The sequence below is a fragment of the Salmo salar genome, chromosome 16 (assembly GCF_965601325.2).
Source record: "Salmo salar chromosome 16, fSalSal1, whole genome shotgun sequence".
Lineage (NCBI taxonomy): Eukaryota > Metazoa > Chordata > Actinopteri > Salmoniformes > Salmonidae > Salmo > Salmo salar.
Window position 1 is genome coordinate 42,889,221 of NC_138306.1, and position 25,411 is coordinate 42,914,631.

Sequence of the window (25,411 nt, forward strand, 5' to 3'; positions counted from 1 at the left end):
CCTAGGAACAGTGGGTTAACTGCCTTGTTCAGGGGCAGAATGACAGATTTTTACCTTGTCAGCTCGGGGATTCGTTCTAGCAACCTTTCAGTTACTGGCCCAACGCTCTAAACTCTAGGCTACCTGAAGCTCTTTATACACTTCCCTAGATTCAGATGAACTCCTGGATACCATTTTTATGTCTCCGGTATGAAAGTTAAGAGGTAGTTTCACAAGCCAATGCGAACTAGTTTTTGTGCAAAGACTGGAAGTATATGGTATCTACTAGCATGCTAACAGTTACCATAGACTTCCAGTCATTGCGCTAACGCTAGTTAACAACTTTAGCCAGACTGGGTGCCTGATGCTGACACGACAATGGCCTGAGCTCCTGCAAGACCAGTCCTTTTTGTTTTGGCCATTTATCAGCAGCTACTTAGCATAGCTCACAGTATGTGACTGACAAATTGCTATGTCAAATTAGCTTAGTTCTCAAGGGATGTGATCGTTTGCTCATATTTTAGATCATATTTTGCCCCACTGTTTAAAAATGTTGTATTCTTGCGAAGCACTCTAGTTGTCTCTGATCACCAGTTAGGAACATAAGTGTCAGTGTCTTTTTTTCCAAGCAACCAGCACAGGTTCTCATGTAACAGGCCAGCCAAGTTGTACAGTTTTCATGTCATTGACCACAGCCTGTATCCTTTCTATCTGGTACTATCCTTGGGACATCCCTACCCCCAATTGAAGTTTACATTTAAAATGGTTAAGGTTAGGATTTAGGGTAGGGACGTCCCAAGGATACCAGAGAGCTCTAACATCTTGATATTAGTGCTCCCTGGGCATGGCTCTTTGAAATGGGACCAGTCTGTTGAGCCATGGCATTGGAGCAAGACCCTGAAACCCTGACTGGCTGCAGTATACCCGATATTGTTCTAATATGTGGCTGTCCATCCTCTGACTGCAGCAGAGCAGATGCACATTGAAGCAATTTAACCTCTCCAATCAAATCTCTTTATTCTTTCCACTGAGCTGACATTCAACCCCTTTTGTTTATTTTCCAGTTAAGACAAATGTGTGCAGCTTGCTTGTTGTATGATTACTCAGGCCTGTTAAAATGTGTTTATCTGAGATGGGGCTGTCAATTCTTTCCACCATTGATTTCTGCACAGTTTTACAGTGCAATGATACCCCACACCGTATAGTCATTCACACAGTAGACTTTGAATTGATCATTCAACTCTATGGTATTCACACAGGGGACACTGTCTCATGCCACTTTCAGTACTGCATCCCATCAATGGTCTCCATGCACTAATGCGGCCCAACACTGTTTAAAGTCGCATAACAAACACATGCTAGCCTACTGATTGACTGCTATTGGCATAGTCTCTGAAATAATTAACTCTTTATTAAAGGTGCACTATGCAGAAATCACTCCTCCATTTCCTGGTTGCTAAAATGTAATAGTTCGCCTAATTTCAGTTTGTGACAAAACGAGCAAGTATAGTGTAGAGAATCATTGTACCATCTAAACCACTGTAAAATACATTTTCCTTAACGAAGAATTGTGTTTCAGCTTTTTGAAGCTGGGTACAAAACTGAAAGTAAAAGGAGAAGGGGCTAGCCGCATCCCAATATGGCGACCGGAGTATGTGTTTTTTTCCCTTCCGTTTCTTACTTTGCAACTACCGTACATTGAGCTACCATACCGCGAGAGTTTGGACTTCTGTTTTTAAGCCAGAAGATGAGTCTTATTTCACTTTTAGTTTTACACAAGTAATTGTACATTTCTCAGTTATAAAACTGACAATTGTTTCTTTTTATTTAAGTATTGATGATGGGTGTACTGTTGATTCAGGCCTTATGTATGAAGGTGACATCTAGATGGTTATCTACATTAGTTATTTCTTGTGTAGGCTTTCCTACTTGAAACAAAATGATAGGAGGAAAATATTGCAACGTTAGCTACCGGCGGCGACACGTCCATGATACCCAGTAGGAAGCATAACATCAGAGCTCTGGTCGCCGGCTTAATATCATATTTCAGCCCAATCAGCCAGGCAAAACGGTCTTGAGTGGCAACAAATCTGCCCAATTAGCTGGTTTGCTTTCCATACATCCACTCCTTTCGGCACACACTCACTTCTACTCCGGTCGTCATATTGGGCTGCAGCTAGCCGTACTTGAGTAAAAGACGCAAAAACAAAACTTAAGAACGGGAAGCATAGCAATAGCATACATAGAACAAGATCTACCGCTTCTTAGACTTGCTTTCAATGAGAATGGCAAATCTATAACATACATTTCTTTGTGAATTTCGTCGGGTTGCCCCAAAAAGTTACATTTTACAGCTTTAATGATGGGAGGCTCAGTTGAGTTGTGCCTGGAGTCCTTCATCTGCTTAGCCATATAGATAACCTGCATCAAGGCCAAGCATAAAGGGAAGTTGTGCAGTTATATTTAACTATCATGTGAATGTCCCATAGCATCTCTGACCTACATGAAAGCCACTGCCTCTAATCGGATTGGCCTTGTTATTTAGTACCACTTGTGTTTTGCCCGTATTCTTGTAAGTACCATTGTTTGTTGTTGTGTTCCAGTATTGGTGCTATCACATCAGCCTCCAGTTATAGTGTATACAGATAGAGCCTGATTTGGTACTTACGATGCATTTCCAATGAATATATTGTGCATGTAGCCAAGTGATTTAATAGGTGTCAGAGCCTGGGTGAAACTGTAAAACAAATGGCAGTAATATAAACCAAAGGTCCTTCTACTGAGGTGCCTGTCTGTGCAATAACAATTAAGGCTCTGATTTAGTAAGGAGAACTGGTTAGAGTCTGAGGCAGCAAACTGAGGGACTGAATGGGGATCTGGGCCCTTGGAAATATACAGTTGGCTGCCAGGGAACACTAGAGAAAGGAGCCAGTCAAGATAGGCAAAGACGTCATGATGAAATGTACGCACGCACTCACACACACACACCAGCCTTTATTTCACTATGCAGTCTCAATTCCATAGACTGCTTGGTTAGCCAAGACGTTAAGCCACTTCCTCATACCTGATGTGCCTCGCAACCAATCAGGAAGGGTTATGGTTAGCAACCAATCATAAAGGCTGCAGGGCGCTATGTTTCAATGTGAATGATGCTGTGAGCCTGTGACACGTTTAGCATTTCCTCCATGGCAGAGAGGCCGAGCGCAGGGGAATGTTCCCAGGGTCTGCTAGCCTTTACCCTGGGACAACCGTTTGACAACACTGGGCAGTCAATGCCAGCTGACAGTGTCTTATCCTGGCCCAGAGCCAATGTAATCGCCCCCTCAGTAAACAACTCGCACACACACTAGCATGTACACATTTTCCTGAGGTGAGCCCCAGCTCTGGAAAGGAGGAGTCTAAATGTTACAACAGGTCCATGTTAAACCACATATTTCATCCACGGATGATGACGTTTCAGCCAGGATTTTCAGTCCTTTTCTCCTCAGTCAACTCCTGTCTCTCACTCTTATATTTACCTCGCATTTTCAAGTTATTTTTTATGAAGCGTAACCTTTTTTCTGAGCCCTCAAATGTATTCAGTTTACAATTCTTCAAGCAGCACTCATCCAGGAGCTTAAGTTGTTATAGTGAATGTAAATCTGCTCATCAATTGAGAACACAAAGAGCAGTAGGTAGAGGGAATAATACCAGGACAGACAGTCTAGGAACAGTGGAAATAGGTCAACAGTTCACTGTAAGGATTCTTAATCAGGTCCCCCCCCCCCCTCTTAAATCAGCTCAACCACAAATGTATGAAATTGTGACTGCAACTGTTGCTCCCCGTAGGATGTGGCTCCTATTTAAGATGTATAGAGTCAACTTCCCCTGTGGCTGCCTTTGGCGTGTGTGTGTGAGAACAGGGCTATCCATTCAGACTGGTGGCAGGGCTGGGTGTGTGCCCCTGGCTGGGGAGGACTGTAGCCTGAGGAAGACTAGTTATCTGGACCTAACACAGGCCCCCCATGCCCCCATCAATCACACTGGCCTAGTGTCACCCCCTGGACTTCTGCAAGAGAGTAGAAATGAGGGAAAGAGAGGGGGTGATTGAGGCAGGGAGAGAAAGACGGGTGCTGTCTTCATCTAGTGTTAACTTCTGGACTGGGGTAGCTGTGGTGGTGTTGTTGAGAACAGCCCCCGTATTAGCACAAGTGTAGTTATTTCTATTTCTTAACTGTATAAACTGTATAATCACTTTATGGTTCACACAGTGAAGGTAACCTCTCCCCCCCTCCTCTTTACTAGGCATTTGGGAATGCCAAGACGGCTCACAACAACAACTCCAGCCGCTTTGGGAAGTTCATCCAGGTCAACTACCTGGAGAGTGGGGTGGTGAGAGGGTGAGTACTGACCGCTGGCCCACACTGTGTGTTGTGATAACACTCACGCTTCCTATCCGACTTACCCTGTAAACACACACTCCATCCCTGGTGGATGTTCCTGAGCCACTGTTACTGCAGACAGCCACTGTTACTGCAGACAGCCACTGTTACTGCAGACAGCCACTGTTACTGCAGACAGCCACTGTTACTGCAGACAGCCACTGTTACTGCAGACAGCCACTGTTACTGCAGACAGCCACTGTTACTGCAGACAGCCACTGTTACTTCCATCATACCATACAAAGCTAGTGAGAAGCACTGTAGTGTGTTTGTTTCTGTTGTGATACCTCTGAGGCCTGCAGCCCTAACCACGTTATTGCACAGCCTCCTTCCTCTCGCTGCCTGCAGTTTCTCTGGTTACTGCCTGCATCATATGCCCTGTCATTTCCTGTCTAACAGAGGAAGGGAGCGCTTATCGTAAAGTTGAACAAAGCGTCAATATCAAATTATTAAACGGGTGGGACTAATCCTGAATGCTGATTGGTAAAAAGCGCATTCTAGCCGGTGTCTGATCCACAAGTTACCACCAGATAAATCTATGACGTTAAAATGCCTATTTACTCTGTTCCATCTGACTGCGCAATCCACTGTCTCATCAGCCCAGGCAGGGAAGTTGTAAACTTGAGCTCCACTATAAAAAGCATCTAGACATTATCTCACATTTTCTCTTAGACTAACATTTAGTTTTCCACAACGGAGATTTGTATAAACCTTGCTGTCTGTCTGTCTGACATTTGCAACATAGTTTTAATATTCAAATTCAATCTCCAACTGTCCAATAGTAATGAACATGTAGGGGTCGGGACAAGAGAGAGGCAGGCAGCGTTTCTCAGCCAGTAGAAATCATGAATCAGCTGGCATTTTTCTGAATATATATATTACACACAAAAATGTCAATTTAAAAAAAACGGTGAAATGAAGTGCAGCTAGTTTGCAGTCTCTCCAGCTTCAGTTTGAAGTGATTGTGTTAGCTGTGTTGTTGGCTAGCTCCTCTGAACAACAGTGTCCTGATGAGGGAGCACATTTTCTTTGCCAGACGAAATCGTGCCTCATTAGCTCATTGTTATGGATGTATCCAAATAAATGTCACTAGAAAACGGATTAAACAAATGCATCTGCTGTTATTCTGTCTGCACTGTTTGACGTGACTAAGTTAGCCGTAGTTGGCTAGCTAGCAAGCAAGGGATAAGAATGTTGCCAGCCAGTATGGCAATGGAACATTGGAGCGAACGATGTCCATAGATACAGAACAAAAAGACTGAACGACCGGGTCGCGTCTCTGTCAACCGAACCAATGGAACGAATGACCAGCCGGCTTGGATAGCAACCCTAGAATTTTTATGAATAATGAAAATATGTTAATCATTATTTGGATATGTTGGTAACCCGTTGTATGAAAGTGATAATGCCCTCTAAGCTGTTGTTTGGTGGACATATTGGCACGGTTTGCTGGCCAGAAAAGAACACCCATGCCAATATATCCTCCAAACACTGGCTTCTCGGGCATTATCACTTAAATGAAACATGAGTGACTAGAATTGCACATTTTGGGGAATATTCAGAGGTGGGAATATATGGGAATTAACGGGAATATATGCAAATGAATATTAATACCATTTAAATGTAGATGTTTTTTGCATTGGATATATTTACCATATCATATGGAGACAGAAACATAAACCTTTTACCTTATCATAAGTAGAAATAATTGCAAATTATTAAATCCTTCCAATAGAAATAAAAAAACGATTTACTTACGAATTGAACTTTAATTAAATTAGTTGACTCTTCACATGGGATGATTTCACTGAACAACAAAAGGGAGTATTGAATGATCCCAATGATCCATCGCATCTCTCAAAAACATTTTCAACATACATCTGTACAATGATAATCAAGATACTAAAGCTTTGGTTGTCTTCCTCTCAGGCTTCCATGTCTTCTCCCTGGACCTCAATGTCCACCTCTTGAACATCAGACTCTGACGCCTCATCTTCACTGTCACTTTCCAACCTTGTTTAGGATGGCTTGTTATCAGGCTCAAAAAGCCTCAAATTTCCCCGGATGGCCACCAATTTTTCAACCCTTTTATTGGTCAGCCTGTTGCGTGCTTTGGTGTGTGTGTGTTCCCAAACAAGGACCAGGCAGCTGATGTTGATGTTGGTGGGGTGTTGGTGGGATTTGGTGGATGATGGAGGCAACAGGGAAAGAGCTTAAGATCCACAAAGTCCCTTCCACCAGGTGGCTGATGAGATATGTTGGCACGACTGCCATATTGCATCTCCATCCCAAAGCCCTTGCTTGGAAGTGTACTTCGCCAGACTGCCAAGAACCTTGCCCTCATCCAGGCCAAGGTGGCGAGACACGGTAGTGATGACACCATAGGCCTTGTTGATCTCTGCACCAGACAGGATGCTCTTGCCAGCATACTTGGGGTCCAACATGTACGCTGCGAAGTGTATGGGCTTCAGGCAGAAGTCTTCATGCTTTTTGATGTATTTCAGAACTGCAGTTTCCTCTGCTTGGACCAACAGTGAAGTGGGCAGAGCAGTACGGATTTATTCTCTTACATCTGCAAAGAGAGTCTGAACATCAGACAGGATGATGTTGTCTCCCTCAATCCATGCAATGGCTACAGCTATAGGTTTAAGGAGTTTCAGGCTGCTTACCACTCTCTCCCAAAATACATCATCCAGGAGGATCCTCTTGATGGGACTGTCCGTATCGGGAGACTGATATGACCATTTCTTGGAGAGACTCCTTCCCCTCCAGGAGACTGTCAAACATGATGATACCACCACCCCAACAGGTGTTGCTGGGCAGCTTCAATGTGGTGCTCTTATTCTTCTCACTTTGCTTGGTGAGGTAGATTGCTGCTATAACTTGATGACCCTTCACATACCTAACCATTTCCTTGGCTCTCTTGTAGTGTATCCATTGTTTTCAGTGCCATGTCGTCCTTGAGGAGCAGATTCAATGCATGAGCAGCACAGCCAATGGGTGTGATGTGAGGGTAGGACTCCTCCACGTTAGACCAAGCAGCCTTCATGTTCACAGCATTGTCTGTCGCCAGTGCAAATACCTTCTGTGGTCCAAGGTCATTGATGACTGCCTTCAGCTCATCTGCAATGAAGAAACCAGTGTGTCTGTTGTCCCTTGTGTCTGTGCTATTGTAGAATGCTGGTTGAGGGGTGGAGATGATGTAGTTAACCTCTATGGGCTAGGTGGGACGCTAGCGTGCCACCCGTGGTGCACTCCATCAACAGCAGGTGCATTTCAAGAGCGGCAAATTTGAATCCAAATAAATGTCAAAATTCAAATTTTTCAAACATACAACTATTTTACACCCTTTGAAAGATAAACATCTCCTTAATCTAACCACGTTTTACGATTTCAAAAAGGTTTTACGGCGAAAGCATACATTTAGAGTATGTTAGGACAGTACATTTACAAGAGTTGTGTGTAATGTTTTGTCAAGTCAAAGACAGGGTCACCAAAACCATAAAACCAGCTAAAATGATGCACTAACCTTTTACAATCTCCATCAGATGACACTCCTAGGACATTATGTTAGACAATGCATGCATTTTTAGTTCTATCAAGTTCATATTTATATCCAAAAACAGCGTTTTACTATGGCATTGATGTTGAGGAAATCGTTTCCCTCCAATAACCGGCAGTCAAGTCAGCGTCACAAATTAAATAATTAAAATTAGAAAACATTGGTAAAATATTATATTGTCATTTAAAGAATTATAGATTTACATCTCTTGAACGCAATCAACTTGCCAGATTTAAAAATAACCTTACTGGGAAATCACACTTTGCAATAATCTGAGCACTGCGCCCAGAAAAATACGCGTTGCGATACAGACTAGACGTCATGTTGGGGAGATCTAAAATCGAAAATACTATGTAAATAATCCATTACCTTTGATTCTCTTCATCAGATGTCACTTCCAGGTATCACAGGTCCATAACGAATGTAGTTTTGTTCAAAAAAGCTCATCATTTATGTCCAAAAATCTCCGTCTTGTTAGCACATGATCTAAGCCAGCCGGACTTCTCGTCATGAACGAGGGGAAAAAATATATTTACGTTCGTTCAAACATGTCAAACGTTGTATAGCATAAATCATTAGGGCCTTTTTTAACCAGAACATGAGTAATATTCAAGGTGGACGAATGCATACTCTTTTATAACGTATTGGAACGAGGGTACCCAACATGAACTCGCGCGCCAGGTGTCTAATGGGACATCATCGTTCCATGGCTCTTGTTCGGTCAGATCTCCCTCCAGAAGACTCAAAACACTTTGTAAAGGCTGGTGACATCTAGTGGAAGCAATAGGAAGTGCCAAAATATTCCTCAGCCCCTGTGTTTTTCAATGGGATAGGTTTAAAGTCAATACAACACATCAGGTATCCACTTCCTGTCAGAAAATGTCTCAGGGTTTTGCCTGCCAAATGAGTTCTGTTATACTCACAGACACCATTCAAACAGTTTTAGAAACTTTAGAGTGTTTTCTATCCATATATAATAAGTATATGCATATTCTAGTTACTGGGTAGGATTAGTAACCAGATTAAATCGGGTACATTTTTTTATCCAGACGTGCAAATGCTGCCCCCTAGCCCTAACAGGTTAATTATTCCTTGCCCACGAACATTCGACCACCCATCAGAGATGATTGCAAAACAGTCTGCTTTCTCTATGATTTTCTTGACCTTCACTTGATCTCTGCATCCAGCAAATTAGTAGATAAAGCATGTCTGGTTGGAGGGGTGTATGCTGTGCCAAGAACATTCAGAAATCTCTTCCAATGCACATTGCCTGTGAGCATCAGCGATTAACCAGTTGCATACACAGTTCGGGCAAGACATTCATCAGCATTTCTTTGACTACGTTCCTCCATTGAGTAAAAAAAACTTCTAATTCCAGGAGGACCATGAGCTGTTGCTATCGATAAAGTGTCTGATTACCTCTATTCGAGGTGAAAATGATGAGGGACTTTTGTCAGGTTGTTTGTTGTAAGCGCTGAGGGAACTTTATGCACTTGGCCAGATGATTCTGCATCTTTGTTGCATTCTTTACATATGATTTGGCACAGTATTTGCAAATGTACACAGCGTTTCCTTCTACATTAGCTGCAGTGAAATGTCTACACACATCAGATAGTGCCCGATGCACTAGATTAGAAAAAATGAGTAAAAAATACTAACAAATACAATTCCATGTACAGATAAATAGTTAAGCAGTTAGATTACACAACTCCTTTGTAAGATAAATGTTTTAAAACAACATGTATGGAAACAGGTGAATTGACACTCCTCAGTTAGCAGGCTCAAGCAAGCTAAAACGCACATGGTAGCAAAAACGAACTAGCAGAAATTGTTAACAAGTTAGAAATTATTTAAACGCACTTTGCTGTAGGCTACTATTTACTAGTTAACAAAAAAATCATGTATGTCATAAAAAATATATTCACCCCACCCAGTATTGTAATCAAAACTTAGCAGAAAGCATGTAGTCCTTGGCTCAGACAGTGTAGTAGTGTGGGCTCAATAGCATCTCATTAGTGTGCAAGATCTTGAGAATCAGCTGTACATGTGATTAGAGGTCGACCGATTAATCGGAATGGCCGATTTAATTAGGGCTGATTTTTCAGGTTTTCATAACAATCGGAAATCGGTATTTTTGTATGGCGATTTGGCCGAATTTTTTATTTAATTGTTTAATTTTTTTAAATTTGTAATTTTTTTCAAACGTTTTGATTTTTTTGTTTAATTTTATTAAAAAAAAAATATTTTTTACATTTATTTAATTTATTTAATTAAAACATTTTTTATTTAACTAGGCAAGTCAGTTAAGAACACATTCTTATTTTCAATGACGGCCTAGGAACGGTGGGTTAACTGCCTTGTTCAGGGGCAGAACGACAGATTTTTACCTTGTCAGCTCAGGGATTCAATCTTGCAACCTTACGGTTAACTAGTCCAACGCTCTAACCACCTGCTTTACATTGCACTCCACGAGGAGCCTGCCTGTTACACGAATGTAGTAAGAAGCCAAGGTAAGTTGCTAGCAAGCATTAAACTTATCTTATAAAAAACAATCAATCAATCATAATCACTAGTTAACTACACATGGTTGATGATATTACTAGTTTATCTAGCCTGTCCTGCGTTGCATATAAATCGCTTAGGTACATGTTGCTCCAACAATAAACATCAATGCCTTTCTTAAAATCAATACACAAGTATATATTTTTAAACCTGCATATTTAGTTAATATTGCCTGCTAACATGAATTTCTTTTAACTAGGGAAAATGTGTCACTTCTCATGCAACAGAGTCAGGGAATATGTAGCAGTTTGGGCCGCCTGGCTCGTTGCGAACTGTGAAGACTATTTCTTCCTAACAAAGACAGCCGACTTCGCCAAACGGGGGATGATTTAACAAAAGCGCATTTGCGAAAAAAGCACAATCGTTGCACGACTGTACCTAACCATAAACATCAGCCTTTCTTAAAATCAATACACAGAAGTATATATTTTTAAACCTGCATATTTAGCTAAAAGAAATCCAGGTTAGCAGGCAATATTAACCAGGTGAAATTGTGTCATTTCTCTTGCGTTCATTGCACGCAGAGTCAGGGTATATGCAACAGTTTGGGCCACCTGGCTCGTTGCGAACTAATTTGCCAGAATTTTACGTAGTTATGACATAACATTGAAGGTTGTGCAATGTAACAGGAATATTTAGACTTAGGGATGCCACCCGTTAGATAAAATACGGAACGGTTCCGTATTTCACTGAAAGGAAAAACGTTTTGTTTTCGAGATGATAGTTTCTGGATTCGACCATATTAATGACCAAAGGCTCATATTTCTGTGTGTTATTATGTTATTATTAAGTCTATGATTTGATAGAGCAGTCTGACTGAGCGGTGGTAGGCAGCAGCAGGCTCGTAATCATTCATTCAAACAGCACTTCCGTGCGTTTTGCCATCAGCTCTTCGCTGTGCTTCAAGCATTGCGCTGTTTATGACTTCAAGCCTATCAACTCCCAAGATTAGGCTGGTGTAACCGATGTGAAATGGCTAGCTAGTTAGCGGGTGTGCGCTAATAGCGTTTCAAACGTCACTCGCTCTGAGACTTGGAGTAGTTGTTCCCCTTGCTCTGCATGGGTAACGCTGCTTCGAGGGTGGCTGTTGTCGATGTGTTCCTGGTTCGAGCCCAGGTAGGAGTGAGGAGAGGGACGGAAGCTATACTGTTACACTGGCAATACTAAAGTGCCTATAAGAACATCCAATAGTCAAAGGTATATGAAATACAAATCGTGTAGAGAGAAATAGTCCTATAATTCCTATAATAACTACAACCTAAAACTTCTTACCTGGGAATATTGAAGACTCATGTTAAAAGGAACCACCAGCTTTCATATGTTCTCATGTTCTGAGCAAGGAACTTAAACGTTAGCTTTCTTACATGGCACATATTGCACTTTTACTTTCTTTTCCAACACTTTGTTTTTGCATTATTTAACCCAAATTGAACATGTTTCATTATTTATTTGAGGCTAACTAGATTTTATTGATGTATTATATTAAGTTAAAATAAGTGTTCATTCAGTATTGTTGTAATTGTCATTATTACAACAACAAAAAATTATCGGTATCGGCTTTTTTGGTCCTCCAATAATCGGTATCGGCGTTGAAAAATCATAATCGGTCGACCTCTACATGTGATGGAAGAATGCACTGTGCATGCAGAGGGTTGCAATTCCATTGACTTTGGGATAGTTTAACCACAAGACCTAGAATTGCATTACATGTATCCCACGAAAAAGGTTCACTGTTATGAGCTAACTTACTTTTTTGATGAATTTAAGCAAAATTCCCCAAATTCTAGCGCTTAACTTCCCATGGCAAATTTTCGGGAAAATTTGGGATATTTCCCGGAAATTTTCCGACCCTTTGCAACCCTATGAGTGACACTTTGGCTGCTGTTTGACATGAGCTTACTCTACTATACAGACAGGGACAGTTATTCCCAACCTGATTAGAAGGTTTTTAAACAGGGACTCATCGTTATATATTGAATTGCTTCGCTTGAGAGGGGAGAAAGTAATTGAATAAGAACTGTTGAAAGTTGCTGTTGAGACTTCAGTGGATGATCTGTACTAGTGCTGGTTGAGCTTGTTATGCTTGTAGCAGAGTGTCTGTCAGTCAGAAGCCATTGATTACAGCAGGATAGTGCTGACATTCTGTACAAAGGCTTGCTGTGTACAGCAGAGAGTGGAGCAGCCAAGGCCACTCTATAGAGGAGATTACCAAGGGAAGCCCTGGGACTCGCTCAGCACTGCATTGGCAGGGTGTTTTCATTCACTACATTACACTCTGCCTGGCTGGTTACAGGGTCTCACTGGGATGGGAGATGGGCTCTCTCAATGTAACAGAATAGCATGGGGATACCTGTGGCATGGATCCTTTAAGACTAGACTAGTGATAAAGTTACATCCTCTGCCTATTTGTGTATCGGTCTCTCTCTTCGTGTGGCAGCTAGCCTGGGGTGGCAGGAGCATCGGGCCAGTAACCGAAAGGTCACTGGTTCGAATTCCCGAGCCGACTAAGTGAAAAATCTGTCTCTGACCTTGAGCAAGACACTTAACCCTAATTTCTCCTGTAAGTCACTCTGGATCAGGGCGTCTGCTAAATGACTAAAATGTGTGTGGTTGTATACAGTGGGGGAAAAAAGTATTTGATCCCCTGCTGATTTTGTACGTTTGCCCACTTACAAAGAAATGATCAGTCTATAATTTTAATGGTTGGTTTATTTTAACAGTGAGAGACAGAATAACAACAAAAAAATCCAGAAAAACGCATGTCAAAAATGTTATAAAATGATTTGCATTTTAATGAGGGAAATAAGTATTTGACCCCTCTGCAAAACATGACTTAGTACTTGGTGGCAAAACCCTTGTTGGCAATCACAGAGGTCAGACGTTTCTTGTAGTTGGCCACCAGGTTTGCACACATCTCAGGAGGGATTTTGTCCCACTCCTCTTTGCAGATCTTCTCCAAGTCATTAAGGTTTCGAGGCTGACGTTTGGCAACTCGAACCTTCAGCTCCCTCCACAGATATTCTATGGATTAAGGTCTGGAGACTGGCTAGGCCACTCCAGGATCTTAATGTGCTTATTCTTGAGCCACTCCTTTTGATGCTTAGGGTCATTGTCATGCTGGAATACCCATCCACGACCCATTTTCAATGCCCCGGCTGAGGGAAGGAGGTTCTCACCCAAGATTTGACAGTACATGGCCCCGTCAAATGATGCGGTGAAGTTGTCCTGTCCCCTTAGCAGAAAACACCCCCAAAGCATAATGTTTCCACCTCCATGTTTGACGGTGGAGATGGTGTTCTTGGGGTCATAGGCAGCATTTCTCCTCCTCCAAACACGGCGAGTTGAGTTGATGCCAAAGAGCTCCATTTTGGTCTCATCTGACCACAACACTTTCACCAGTTGTCCTCTGAATCATTCAGATGTTCATTGGCAAACTTCAGACGGGCATGTATATGTATTCTTGAGCAGGGGGACCTTGCGGGCGCTGCAGGATTTCAGTCCTTCACGGCGTAGTGTGTTACCAATTGTTTTCTTGGTGGGTGACTATGGTCCCAGCCGCCTTGAGATCATTAACATGATCCGCCCGTGTAGTTCTGGGCTGATTCCTCATCGTTCTCATGATCATTGCAACCCCACGAGGTGAGATCTTGCATGGAGCCCCAGGCCGAGGGATATTGACAGTTCTTTTGTGTTTCTTCCATTTGCGAATAATCGCACCAAATGTTGTCACCTTCTCACCAAGCTGCTTGGCGATGGTCTTGTAGCCCATTCCAGCCTTGTGTAGGTCTACAATCTTGTCCCTGACATCCTTGGAGAGCTCTTTGGTCTTGGCCATGGTGGAGAGTTTGGAATCTGATTGATTGATTGCTTCTGTGGACAGGTGTCTTTTTTACAGGTAACAAGCTGCGGTTAGGAGCACTCCCTTTAAGAGTGTGCGCCCAATCTCAACTCGTTACCTGTATAAAAGACACCTGGGAGCCAGAAATCTTTCTGATTGAGAGGGGGTCAAATACTTATTTCCCTCATTAAAATGCAAATCAATTTCTAACATTTTTGACATGCGTTTTTCTGGATATTTTTGTGGTTATTCTGTCTCTCACTGTTCAAATAAACCTACCATTAAAATTATAGACTGATCCTTTCTTTATCAGTGGGCAAACGTACAAAATCAGCAGGGGATCAAATATTTTTTCCCCCTTTTGTGTGTCTCTCTGTGTGTCGCTCTGTGTGTTTCTGTCTCTCTGTGTGTGTCTCTGTGTGTTTCTGTCTCTCTGTGTGTGTCTCTGTGTGTTTCTGTCTCTCTGTGTGTGTCGCTGTGTGTTTCTGTCTCTCTGTGTGTGTCTCTGTGTTTCTGTCTCTCGGTGCTGTGTCTCTCTGGTGTCTCTCTGTGTGTCTCTCTGTGTGTCTCTCTGTGTGTGTCTCTGTGTGTTTCTGTGTCTCTGTGTGTTTCTGTCTCTCTGTGTGTGTCTCTGTGTTTCTGTCTCTCTGTGTGTGTCTCAGTGTGTTTCTGTCTCTCTGTGTGTGTCTCTGGGTGTGACGTGTGGATGGACTCCAGTATTCCCCGCCTGTCTCTGCTTTGCTTTCTATTAGATCAGCTCTCTATAGAGACGCAAAGGGCCAGCTAGTGAAGTTTCCATGCTCAACAAAGGCCACTGGGCTCCCTCCCTGCCTGAGCTTCAGGTGTTAAAATACACACAACAGCCATCGGCCCTCTATTCTTAGTTTCAACAAAATGAAAGATTAGCTTAAATGTTGTTTTTGTCAAAGACATGCCTACGTAAAAATGCAGTTGTCTCTGTTTAAACTGTTGATCGTAGTGGCTGTTGTTGTTGCACAGTAACATGACCATGTCACTGTACATCAGACTGAGGCCGTCCATATCTGGACTCTTAGCTCAACTGTTTATTGTTTCACCGACCATCTGCTCATGATTCCCCTCCTCAGTCACTACCACCCCACTTTCACTTACACACACACACACACACACACACACACACACACACACACACACACACACACACACACACACACACACACGAGACTCTCACCAGACACACTTCACAGCCAAGTGAAAGGACCAAACTAACTTCAGTGTCACTTGATTTATGTTCTCTCGTTCTCTCTTTCTCGTTCTCAGAGCCATCGTGGAGAAGTATCTCCTGGAGAAGTCTCGTCTGGTCTCCAGAGAGAATAACGAGAGGTAAAGGGCAACAGCAGGGGTTACCTTTGACCCTCAATGACCTGTGGAGGCCCTCTGTAGAAACAGAGAGCTTCACCCAGGTGCCTTTTGATAGTCAGAAAGAGACCATTTCCAAGAGTGACTCTCAGAACTAACTTTTTCTCAGCCTGAATATGTGCCAAAGAGTTGTGATCAATATGGGAGATGATACTTCTTGTTTTGATGAATACATATTTAATTGATAATTTATTTATAAGCACTGTAGTCCTACTGTTTCTACTTCAAATGCCCTGGGTGGGGTTGGCATAGCCTGTACATATCATTAACCCTATTCTTCATGTTATTACTCACTAGGTATGATAATGGACTAGTCCTGTTGTTACTCGTATACCAACTTGTCTGTTGAAATTAGCTTCTGTTTTCATCATGTCTGCCTGTGATGTCAGCGAGATTCTCAGAAGTAAACAAACTCATAACGCCTGTGTGGTTTTTTAACAATGCAACACTGGAAAAACTGACAGCAGCATTCACGCTCATTACTTAACTGGCACATTATATACACAGTCAATGTTGGGTCAGGGTAACTAATACTGCCACAGTGTTGACTTTTTTGATGGTCTTTATTCCAACATTTAAAACCAAAAATCACCTTTTACATGAATGTATGATTTATTTTTCCCAGCTAAAAATACATAACCTTATAACAAAAGCAAAAATCACACTAAATCCACTAACCAAACACACCGTTCCGTGTCCCTTTAGGAACTACCATGTGTTTTACTATCTACTGGTGGGAGCGTCAGAGCAGGAGCGCAAGGAGTTCAAACTGCTGCAGCCTGAAGATTACCTCTACCTCAAGCAGGTACTGTACTGTACTGTACACACACTTACTGTACACTCCCCCTGCAAGAAAGAACCACATCCCCATTAGCTAGTCCCTTAGGTGCCCTTGACAGATATTCTGCTGTGTTCTCTTGTGTACATTACCTTCATTATCTTCTTTTACCAGATGCCCTTGACTATATTCATTTAGAGTACATTCCCTTGTACCCTGTCTCTCATTCTATTCGTGGGTTGTGTGCGTCTTAATAATCTCTGTATTTGAACTGGCTCAAGGTAACATTCCCCGTCTGATTCAGTGCTAGTAAACCTGGTATGCGGAGTCATTGTCATGCAGTGAATGGCCTGCATATGCTCTGTTCTCTGCCAATACGTGCACTGCATGTTAATGAACCATTCTATATATATATATATATCTCTCGCTCTCTCTCTCGCTCTCTCTCTCGCTCTCTCTCTCGCTCTCTCTCTCGCTCTCTCTCTCGCTCTCTCTCTCGCTCTCTCTCTCGCTCTCTCTCTCGCTCTCTCTCTCTAGCAATATTTTAAGATAGAAGATGAGGAAGACCTGTGCCATGACTTTGAGAGGCTTCAGCAGGCCATGGAGATGGTCGGCTTCCTGTCTGCTACTAAGAAACAGTGAGTGGACATGCCCTGGTCATGGGCTGTAAATCTACACCACCATTCGATCCCTTAAATGGCTGCCTATACATTTGTCAATTAGAGTAGGTCATACATATATTTGCATACTGTAGTCAATTTGTATTACTTGTATCCTCTGCAAGCACTGCCAATAAACGCTTTCCTCTGGGGCAGTAGTCACAGTAGTTGGCAGTGATGTGGCGAAACAATGGAAATAGAATGTCTGTTCTATTCATTTTGATTCTATGGTATGATGATTGTATCCCTCGTCTGTCTGCTGTAGGATCTTCTCTGTGCTGTCGGCCATCTTGTACCTGGGCAACGTGACGTACAGGAGGAAATCTACAGGCCGAGACGAAGGGCTGGACGTGGGACCCCCGGAGGTCCTGGCTACCCTCTCAGACCTGCTCAAGGTAATAATGTCTGGTCTGCTGTTGTAGTCTACACCCCAATCAACCATTAGTCTTTACTCTGGGTCCTGGAGGGACCAATTTCTTTTGTCCCGACCATGTACTAACACTTCTGATTAAGCTAATGAAGGTCTTTATGATGAGCTGAATCAGGGCCTGCATTCGCAAAGCATCTCAGTCAGGGTAGGAATGCTGATCTACGATCAGGTCCCCCTGTCTTATTCATTATGATCTAAAAGGAAAAAGTGATCCTAGATCAGCACTCCTACTCTGAAACACTTTGAGAAAAACAGGCCTAGGAGTATTAGTGATCTAATTAGGTTATTTGAGTGGGCTAGGTATCGGTTTCATTATGACTAACATCCCAAACAGTCAATATATTCTATTATTGTCCAGTGAAGATGGTTCTTCCCTAATGATTATACAGGAAGCCTACTCTCTATTCTTGAGAATTATGTGTGTGTGACCTCCCAGGTGAAAGAGGAGTTGCTGGTGGAGGCGCTGACGAAGAGGAAAACGGTAACAGTCAATGACAAGCTGATTCTGCCCTACAGCCACAGTGAGGTAGGCAACCATCCACCGGTCTTTTTAAGGTCTATCATTATCTTGATATCTCTCCATCGGTCGGTCGGTTGGTCGGTCAGTCTTCTCCGTCCGTCGGTCTTCTCCTGTCTGTCTGTCCGTCGATCTTCTCCGTCCGTCGGTCTTCTCCTGTCTGTCTGTCCGTCGGTCTTCTCCTGTCTGTCTGTCCGTCGGTCTTCTCCCGTCTGTCTGTCCGTCGGTCTTCTCCCGTCTGTCTGTCCGTCGGTCTTCTCCCGTCCGTCGGTCTTCTCCCGTCCGTCGGTCTTCTCCCGTCCGTCGGTCTTCTCCCGTCCGTCGGTCTTCTCCCGTCCGTCGGTCGGTCTTCTCTGTCGGTCTTGTCCGTCTGTCGGTCTTCCCATTCGCTCCTAATCTCTCTTGCTCTCTGTCTCTCTGTCTGTCTCTCAGGCCATCACAGCGAGAGACTCCATGGCCAAGTCTCTGTACAGCGCCCTGTTTGACTGGATTGTCCTGCGCATCAATCACGCACTGCTCAACAAGAAAGACATGGAGGAATCTGTCCCGGTAAGAGAGCGACAACACACGCACACATGCATGCACATAGGAATGCAGCTGAGAGTTTCCCCTCTCCAATGTTTCGTCCGGGACAGACATGTCGGCAATTCCTAAGGCCCCACAAATAACTTCAAGTAAAAAATGTCTTATTAAGCAATTCATTTATTAAACTATTTTCAACAAAAAAAACCTTGCCAAACCTCTAGTATGATACAAGTGACATTGTGAAGCAATTAACAACTTATCTACATTTCTGACTGACCTACTGTATGATTTGGTCTGTGCCAGTGTTTGTCTATAGGGGTCCTAGATATATTTGGCTTTGAGGACTTTGAGACCAACAGCTTTGAGCAGTTTTGCATCAACTATGCCAACGAGCAGCTTCAGTATTACTTCAACCAGCATATCTTCAAACTAGAGCAGGTGAGTTTGCCCTGGCTGCCTCTCATAGACTATATATACACAAAAGTATTTCTATGTGGACACCCCTTCAAATGAGTTGATTTGGCTATTTCAGCGACACCCATTGCTGACAGGTATATAAAATCAAGCATACAGCCATGCATTCTCCATAGAGAAACATTGACAGTAGAATGGGCTTATTGAAGAGCTTAGTGACTTTCAATGTGGTACTGCCATAGGATGCCACCTTTCCAACAAGTCAGTTTGTCAAATTTCTGCGCTGCTACAGCTGCCCCGGTCAACTGTAAGTGCTGTTATTGTGAAGTGGAAACATCTAGGAGCAACAACGGCTCAGCCGCAAAGTGGTAGGACACACAAACTCACAGAACGGGTACGAGGAGGAATAATGGTCTGGGGCTGTTTTTCATGGTTCCGGCTAGGTCCATTAGTTCCAATGAAGGGAAATCTTAACAATACAACATACAATGACATTCTAGACGATTATGTGCTTCCAACTTTGTGGCAACTGTTTGGGGAAGGCCCTTTCCTGTTTCAGCATAGGACAATGCCCCGTGCACAAAGCAAGGTCCATACAGAAATGTTTTGTTGAGATCAGTGTGGAAGAACTTGACTGGCCTGCACAGAGCCCTGACCTCAACTCCATCGAACACCTTTAGGTTGAATTGGAACGCAGACTGCGTGCCGGGACTAATCGCCCAACATCAGTGCCTGACCTCACTAATGCTCTTGTGGCTGAATGGAAGCAAGTCCCCGCAGCAATGTTCCAACATCTAGTGGAAAGCTTTCCTAGAAGAGTATAGGCTGTTATAGCAGCAAAAGGGGACCAACTCCATATTAATTCCCATGATTTTGGAATGAGATGTTCGACGAGCAGCTGTCCACATACTTTTGGTCATGTAGTGTAGATTCTATGTCATTATATTTCTATGGTGCCTCTCCATAAGGACAGTATAACAGCCCTGATGGATCCTGTGTCTTCCCTAACTGTAAGCCTGTTATTTGTCCGTTACAGGAGGAGTACCAGGCGGAGGGCATCACCTGGCATAACATAGACTACACAGACAACGTGGGCTGCATCCACCTCATCAGCAAGAAGCCCACTGGACTCCTGTACCTACTGGACGAGGAGAGCAAGTAAGGATTTAGTCTTTAAAAAATATATATATTCCATTAAAGAGATGGTGCACTTACATTCCATATGTTTTTTTTTTTTTTTTAATGACTGCAACCTAAAGATAATGTTCATTAATTTGCTATGATTGACAGTATATTTACATATAAGATGAGATGCAGGTTAATGTGGTGAATCTATCACTTTATTATCTTTCCCCCCTTCACTCACTTTCTCTCTCCTCATCCTCTTGCTCTCTAGTTTCCCCCGTGCCACTGACGAGACCCTGCTGGCCAAGTTCAAGCAGCAGCACCAGGGGAAGAAGTACTTTGTGCCCACGCCTGTCATGGAGCCTGCCTTTGTCATCCAACACTTCGCTGGGAAGGTCAAGTACCAGATCAAGGTAGGGATAAATGAACATCCACCCCCAAACACAGTCACAGGCTCCCTGTTTACTATCATGTACAGTTGAAGTCGGAAGTTTACATACACCTTAGCCAAATACATTTAAACTCAGTTTTTCACAATTCCTGAGATTTAATCCTAGTAAAAATTCCCTGTCTTAGGTCAGTTAGGATCACCACTTTATTTTAAGAATGTGAAATGTCAGAATAATAGTAGAGGGAATTATTTATTTCAGCTTTTATTTCTTTCATCACATTCCCGAGTGGGTCAGAACTCAATTAGTATTTGGTAGCATTGCCTTTAAATTGTTTAACTTGGGTCAAACGTTTCGGGTAGCCTTCCACAAGCTTCTCACAATAAGTTGGGTGAATTTTGGCCCATTTCTCCTGACAGAGCTGGTGTAACGGAGTCAAGTTTGTAGGCCTCTTTGCTCGCACACGCTTTTTCAGTTCTGCCCACAGATTTTCTATAGGATTGAGGTCAGGGCTTTCTGATGGCCCCTCCAATACCTTGACTTTATTGTCCTTAAGCCATTTTGCCACAACTTTGGAAGTATGCTTGCGGTCGTTGTCCATTTGGAAGACCCATTTGCGACCAAGCTTTAACTTCCTGACTGATGTCTTGAGATGTTGCTTCAATATATGCACATCATTTTCCCTTCGTCATGATGCCATCTATTTTGTGAAGTGCACCAGTCCCTCCTGCAGCAAAGCACCCCCACAACATGATACTGCCACCTCCGTGCTTCCCTGTTGGGAGGGTGTTCTTCGTCTGGCAAGCCTCCCCCTTTTTCCTCCGAACATAACGATGGTCATTATGGCCAAACAGTTCTATTTTTGTTTCATCGGACCAGAGGACATTTCTCCAAAAAGTACAATCTTTGTCCCCATGTGCAGGTGCAAACTGTAGTCTGGTTTTTTTTAATCGTGGTTTTGGAGCAGTGGCTTCTTCCTTGCTAAGCGGCCTTTCAGGTTATGTCGATATAGGACTCGTTTTACTGTGGATAAAAATACTTTTGTACCTTTTCCCTCCAGTATCTTCACAAGGTCCTTTGCTGTTGTTCCGGGATTGATTTGCATGGTGTTTATACTTGCGTACTATTGTTTGTGCAGATGAACGTGGTACCTTCAGGCGTTTGAAAATTGCTCCCAAGGATGAACCCGACTTGTGGAGATCTTGGCTAATTTCTTTTGATTTTCTCACTGAGTTTGAAGATAGACCTTGAAATGCATCCACCGGTACACCTCCAATTGACTCAAATTATGTCAATTAGCCTATCAGAAGCTTCTAAAGCATGACATCATTTTATGTAATTTTCCAAGCTGTTTAAAAGCACAGTCAACTTAGTGTATGTAAACTTCTGACCCACTGGATTTGTGATACAGTGAATTATAAGTGAAATAATCTGTCTGTAAACAATTGTTGGAGAAATTACTTGTCATGCACAAAGTAGATGTCCTAACCCACTTGCCAAAACTATAGTTTGTTAACAAGAAATTTGTGGAGTGGTTGAAAAACTAGTTTTAATGACTTCAACCTAAGTGAATGTAAACTTCTGACTTCAACTGTAATGTCTAGGGGGTTGAGGGAGGTTTCTTGTATTTGTGTAGCTCTTCATTGTTATTGACAGCATTATTATTATTATTATTGTTCAGAACGTTATTACTCATTCATGACAAAGCTTCCACTATTAATTTTTATTTTATTTAATCTTTATTTAACTAGGCAAGTCAGTTAAGAACAAAGTCTTATTTACAATGACGGCTTACCCCGGCCAAACCCGGATGACACTGGGCCAATTGCGGCCGGATGTGATACAGCCTGGAATTGAACCAGGGACTGTAGTGACGCCTCTTGCACTGAGATGCAGTGCCTTAGACCGCTGCACCACTCGGGAGCCCCCTCCTGTGTCAGACTGATTACAAACAGCGTCTTAGTGGTGCGTCTCTAAAACGGCCTCAGCATGCGAACCCACTCCTGACTCTTCTTGGCAGGACTTCCGGGAGAAGAACACGGACCACATGCGTCCAGATATCGTGGCTCTGCTGCGGAGCAGTGACCGGGCCTATGTGCGTCAGCTGATTGGGATGGACCCGGTGGCCATGTTCCGCTGGGGCATCCTGCGAGCCACCATCAGAGGCATGGCTGCCTTCAACGAGGCTGGACGCTGCTGGGCTGCCAAGAACACAGGTAGAACATATACACCTTGCACTGTAGAAAAGTGGGAAGATGACTAGATATTATATACAGACATAGTACACAACTGGCACAGTGTATAGCTGACAGAGCATTGATACAGCTCTCTGCTACTTAGAAATTAGGTGCTCATGGTTTGGGGAGAAACGGTAGCCTTAAATTTCCATTTTTTTTCTCCCTTAAGCCTCAGTCTGCCAGACTATTTGTTGTGTTGACTAGATGAGAAAAGTGTCTCGTTAAATTAAATCAAGGAAATACTAAACAGGGAGTTGCCCTCTGAAAGAACTCAACTGGATTATTATTTTTATTTATTTGACAAGCAGTAGTCATGGGGACCAGGCTTCTGTCCTCGTAGAGCCTTTAGGCATCTAATCTCATGTTATGTTTGTCTGTGTTCCTGTCTGTGTGTGGGTGCTTGTCTGTGTTTGTTCAACAGGTGTGCAGCGCCCTACTTCCAGGACTCCTTTGGGGGAGCTGCAGAGGTCCAACACGCCTGTAGAGAGAATGTACAGGTAAGACCCAGATCCACCACACAGATCTCTGACTGAGGGACACACAGGGAAGAAGGTAAACTACATTTGTCCCAATATCCACACTTGTATCCCACTTAAGAAGTGATGCATTGTCCATGCATATTTTCCTGGTCAGGTCAAGCGTGCAGGAATAACTCCTGGCCCTAGCCATGCATACAAGATAGTATGTTAGTGTGGATCTTGAGACATATTATGGGAGGGTTGGGAAACAGGCCTTCCTCTCCTCCACTGTTGTTTTGGGTGTGATGTCATGTGATTGGCAGATGGGTCTCTCTGTCCCCTGAGGCATACTGCAGATAGGCAGGAATTCACAGTGGTTACAATCTACCAGTGCACATGTGGAGCTAAAGCCCAAGGACTATTCTTCCATCAGAAATCCACTTTAAAAGCACAACCCTACTAACTTGATCCAAGACCAAGTTGTCTAATTAATCTATACTATAAATATGGAAGATTGTATTTAGGATTACCCAGAATACTTTAAATCACTTTGCCTGATTGGGGTTCCTCATGGAGAACAAGTTGAGGATTGGATAATCAGTCAATCAATCAAATTGTATTTGTATAGGTCTTTTAAGAAATCCGTTTGTCTCAAAGATGACAAATGACAGGGTATCCGTTCAGTGGACTTATCCAGTGTCCCTGCGCCTAGGATGACATGAAGAAGACTCAGATGGTAATATCATAAAAATCACAAGATTCTTCAGGAAGTGCATCTGTACTGCGAGACAAATGGAACTCCCCATAAGCCTCTAGTAAATGGAACTGAATGAAACTATTGAAACAGTTGGCTTGGTGCCATCAGCTCAGTCAAATCCATAGAAATAGAATGATATGTATCTCTACAGTGGAATGAATCCTCCTTCATCTCATCCTGGCCTCTGTGTTGTTTCCCCTGCCCCTGGGTGACCCCGAGTGCTGTTCTCTCCCCTCCACATACAGGCTTCTATCTACTTTGATCACTCCGACAAGCGCCGCCTAGAGGCCATCGACGACATCTTCACAAGCTGTTTTTTGCCGTAGCACTACACAGCTGATTCAAATAATCGAAGCTCGATGATGGGTTGGTTATTTGAACCAGCTGTGACGTGCTAGGGCAAAAACCAAAACGTGCACCCGGGGGGTAACTTCATGAAGGTTTGCCGTAGGCATATATTTCTTTAGTTTGGAAAGGGAAAGCAGCCAGAGAAATAAACTTAATAGAATCATTGAAAACACTGCAAACATTGTCCTTTCTAATCATCGACAGGCTGCATCTTGTTCTTATTCTCTTCCTCCTTTCTCTCCTCTTTCTCCTATATTTCCCCCCCTTTCTCGCTCTCTGTTTCTCTCCCTCTCTCAGCCATGGTAATCTGCCTCTTCATCCAGGTTTATTATGGTTAGTGTAGAACACAGGAAGGTGTTAGTGCTGCCATGCTCTGATAATTTACTCATTACTGGGAGGAAACTGGCAAGGCTGTGCACACTAATACATGATAGTACAGCATTAAGAACATGTGCACAGTAATACATAGTAGTAGTAAAGTTTGGTACATGAATCAGGTCAGGGAAAGTGCTATACATATCATGTCCTGGAGTAGTTGTGATGAGAGAGGATATGTAATAAACAATTTCCTTTGGAGAAAGTTCGAGGATAACATAATTGTAGTCTCGAAATGGACCAAAATCCCCTGTCGTAATATGAGCATGCTCAGAGAGGAACTGAGCAGTAAGCAAAACACCACCCCTAGCACCTTCCTTAGGCCCTACCCCTTATGTGTTTTTATAGATCTGATAGGTGTAACCAATATGGGGATAGATCCACCTAGGCTTTCGATAAGCTTAGGGGAGGTTCCTCCGTTATGCTTCCACCTATCTGGTTCCTTCAGACCTGAAAACACTGAAGAGGTCAGGGCTTTTAGGGGCTGTTCTTGGACTGGGCTAGTTTGTCTATGGTACCTTTTACTTACAGCCTAGCCCTTCCTGCCTGACTTCCTTTTGATTTAATTCATCAGATGTAAGTAGAGTATTATAAACTGCGTTGTTCGAGCCCTGAATGCTGATTGGCTGACAGCTGTGG

The 25,411-nt window shown here is 43.0% G+C and overlaps 1 protein-coding gene across 7 annotated transcripts in view; it reads left to right on the forward strand.

The window, feature by feature from the left end:
• LOC100380752 (unconventional myosin-IXb) overlaps nucleotides 1–25,411 on the forward strand; it is a 117,269-nt gene that overhangs the window by 47,166 nt on the left and 44,692 nt on the right. For all 7 annotated transcript variants that reach the window (XM_014149215.3, XM_014149211.3, XM_014149212.3 and 4 more), the window contains exons 3-14: nucleotides 4,264–4,358; nucleotides 15,662–15,724; nucleotides 16,466–16,565; nucleotides 17,076–17,176; nucleotides 17,463–17,592; nucleotides 18,064–18,153; nucleotides 18,577–18,693; nucleotides 18,973–19,107; nucleotides 20,120–20,241; nucleotides 20,480–20,621; nucleotides 22,618–22,813; nucleotides 23,256–23,331. In XM_014149215.3, coding sequence (XP_014004690.1) covers nucleotides 4,264–4,358; nucleotides 15,662–15,724; nucleotides 16,466–16,565; nucleotides 17,076–17,176; nucleotides 17,463–17,592; nucleotides 18,064–18,153; nucleotides 18,577–18,693; nucleotides 18,973–19,107; nucleotides 20,120–20,241; nucleotides 20,480–20,621; nucleotides 22,618–22,813; nucleotides 23,256–23,331 — 1,367 coding nt within the window. The remainder of the gene's footprint in view (nucleotides 1–4,263; nucleotides 4,359–15,661; nucleotides 15,725–16,465; nucleotides 16,566–17,075; nucleotides 17,177–17,462; nucleotides 17,593–18,063; nucleotides 18,154–18,576; nucleotides 18,694–18,972; nucleotides 19,108–20,119; nucleotides 20,242–20,479; nucleotides 20,622–22,617; nucleotides 22,814–23,255; nucleotides 23,332–25,411) is intronic.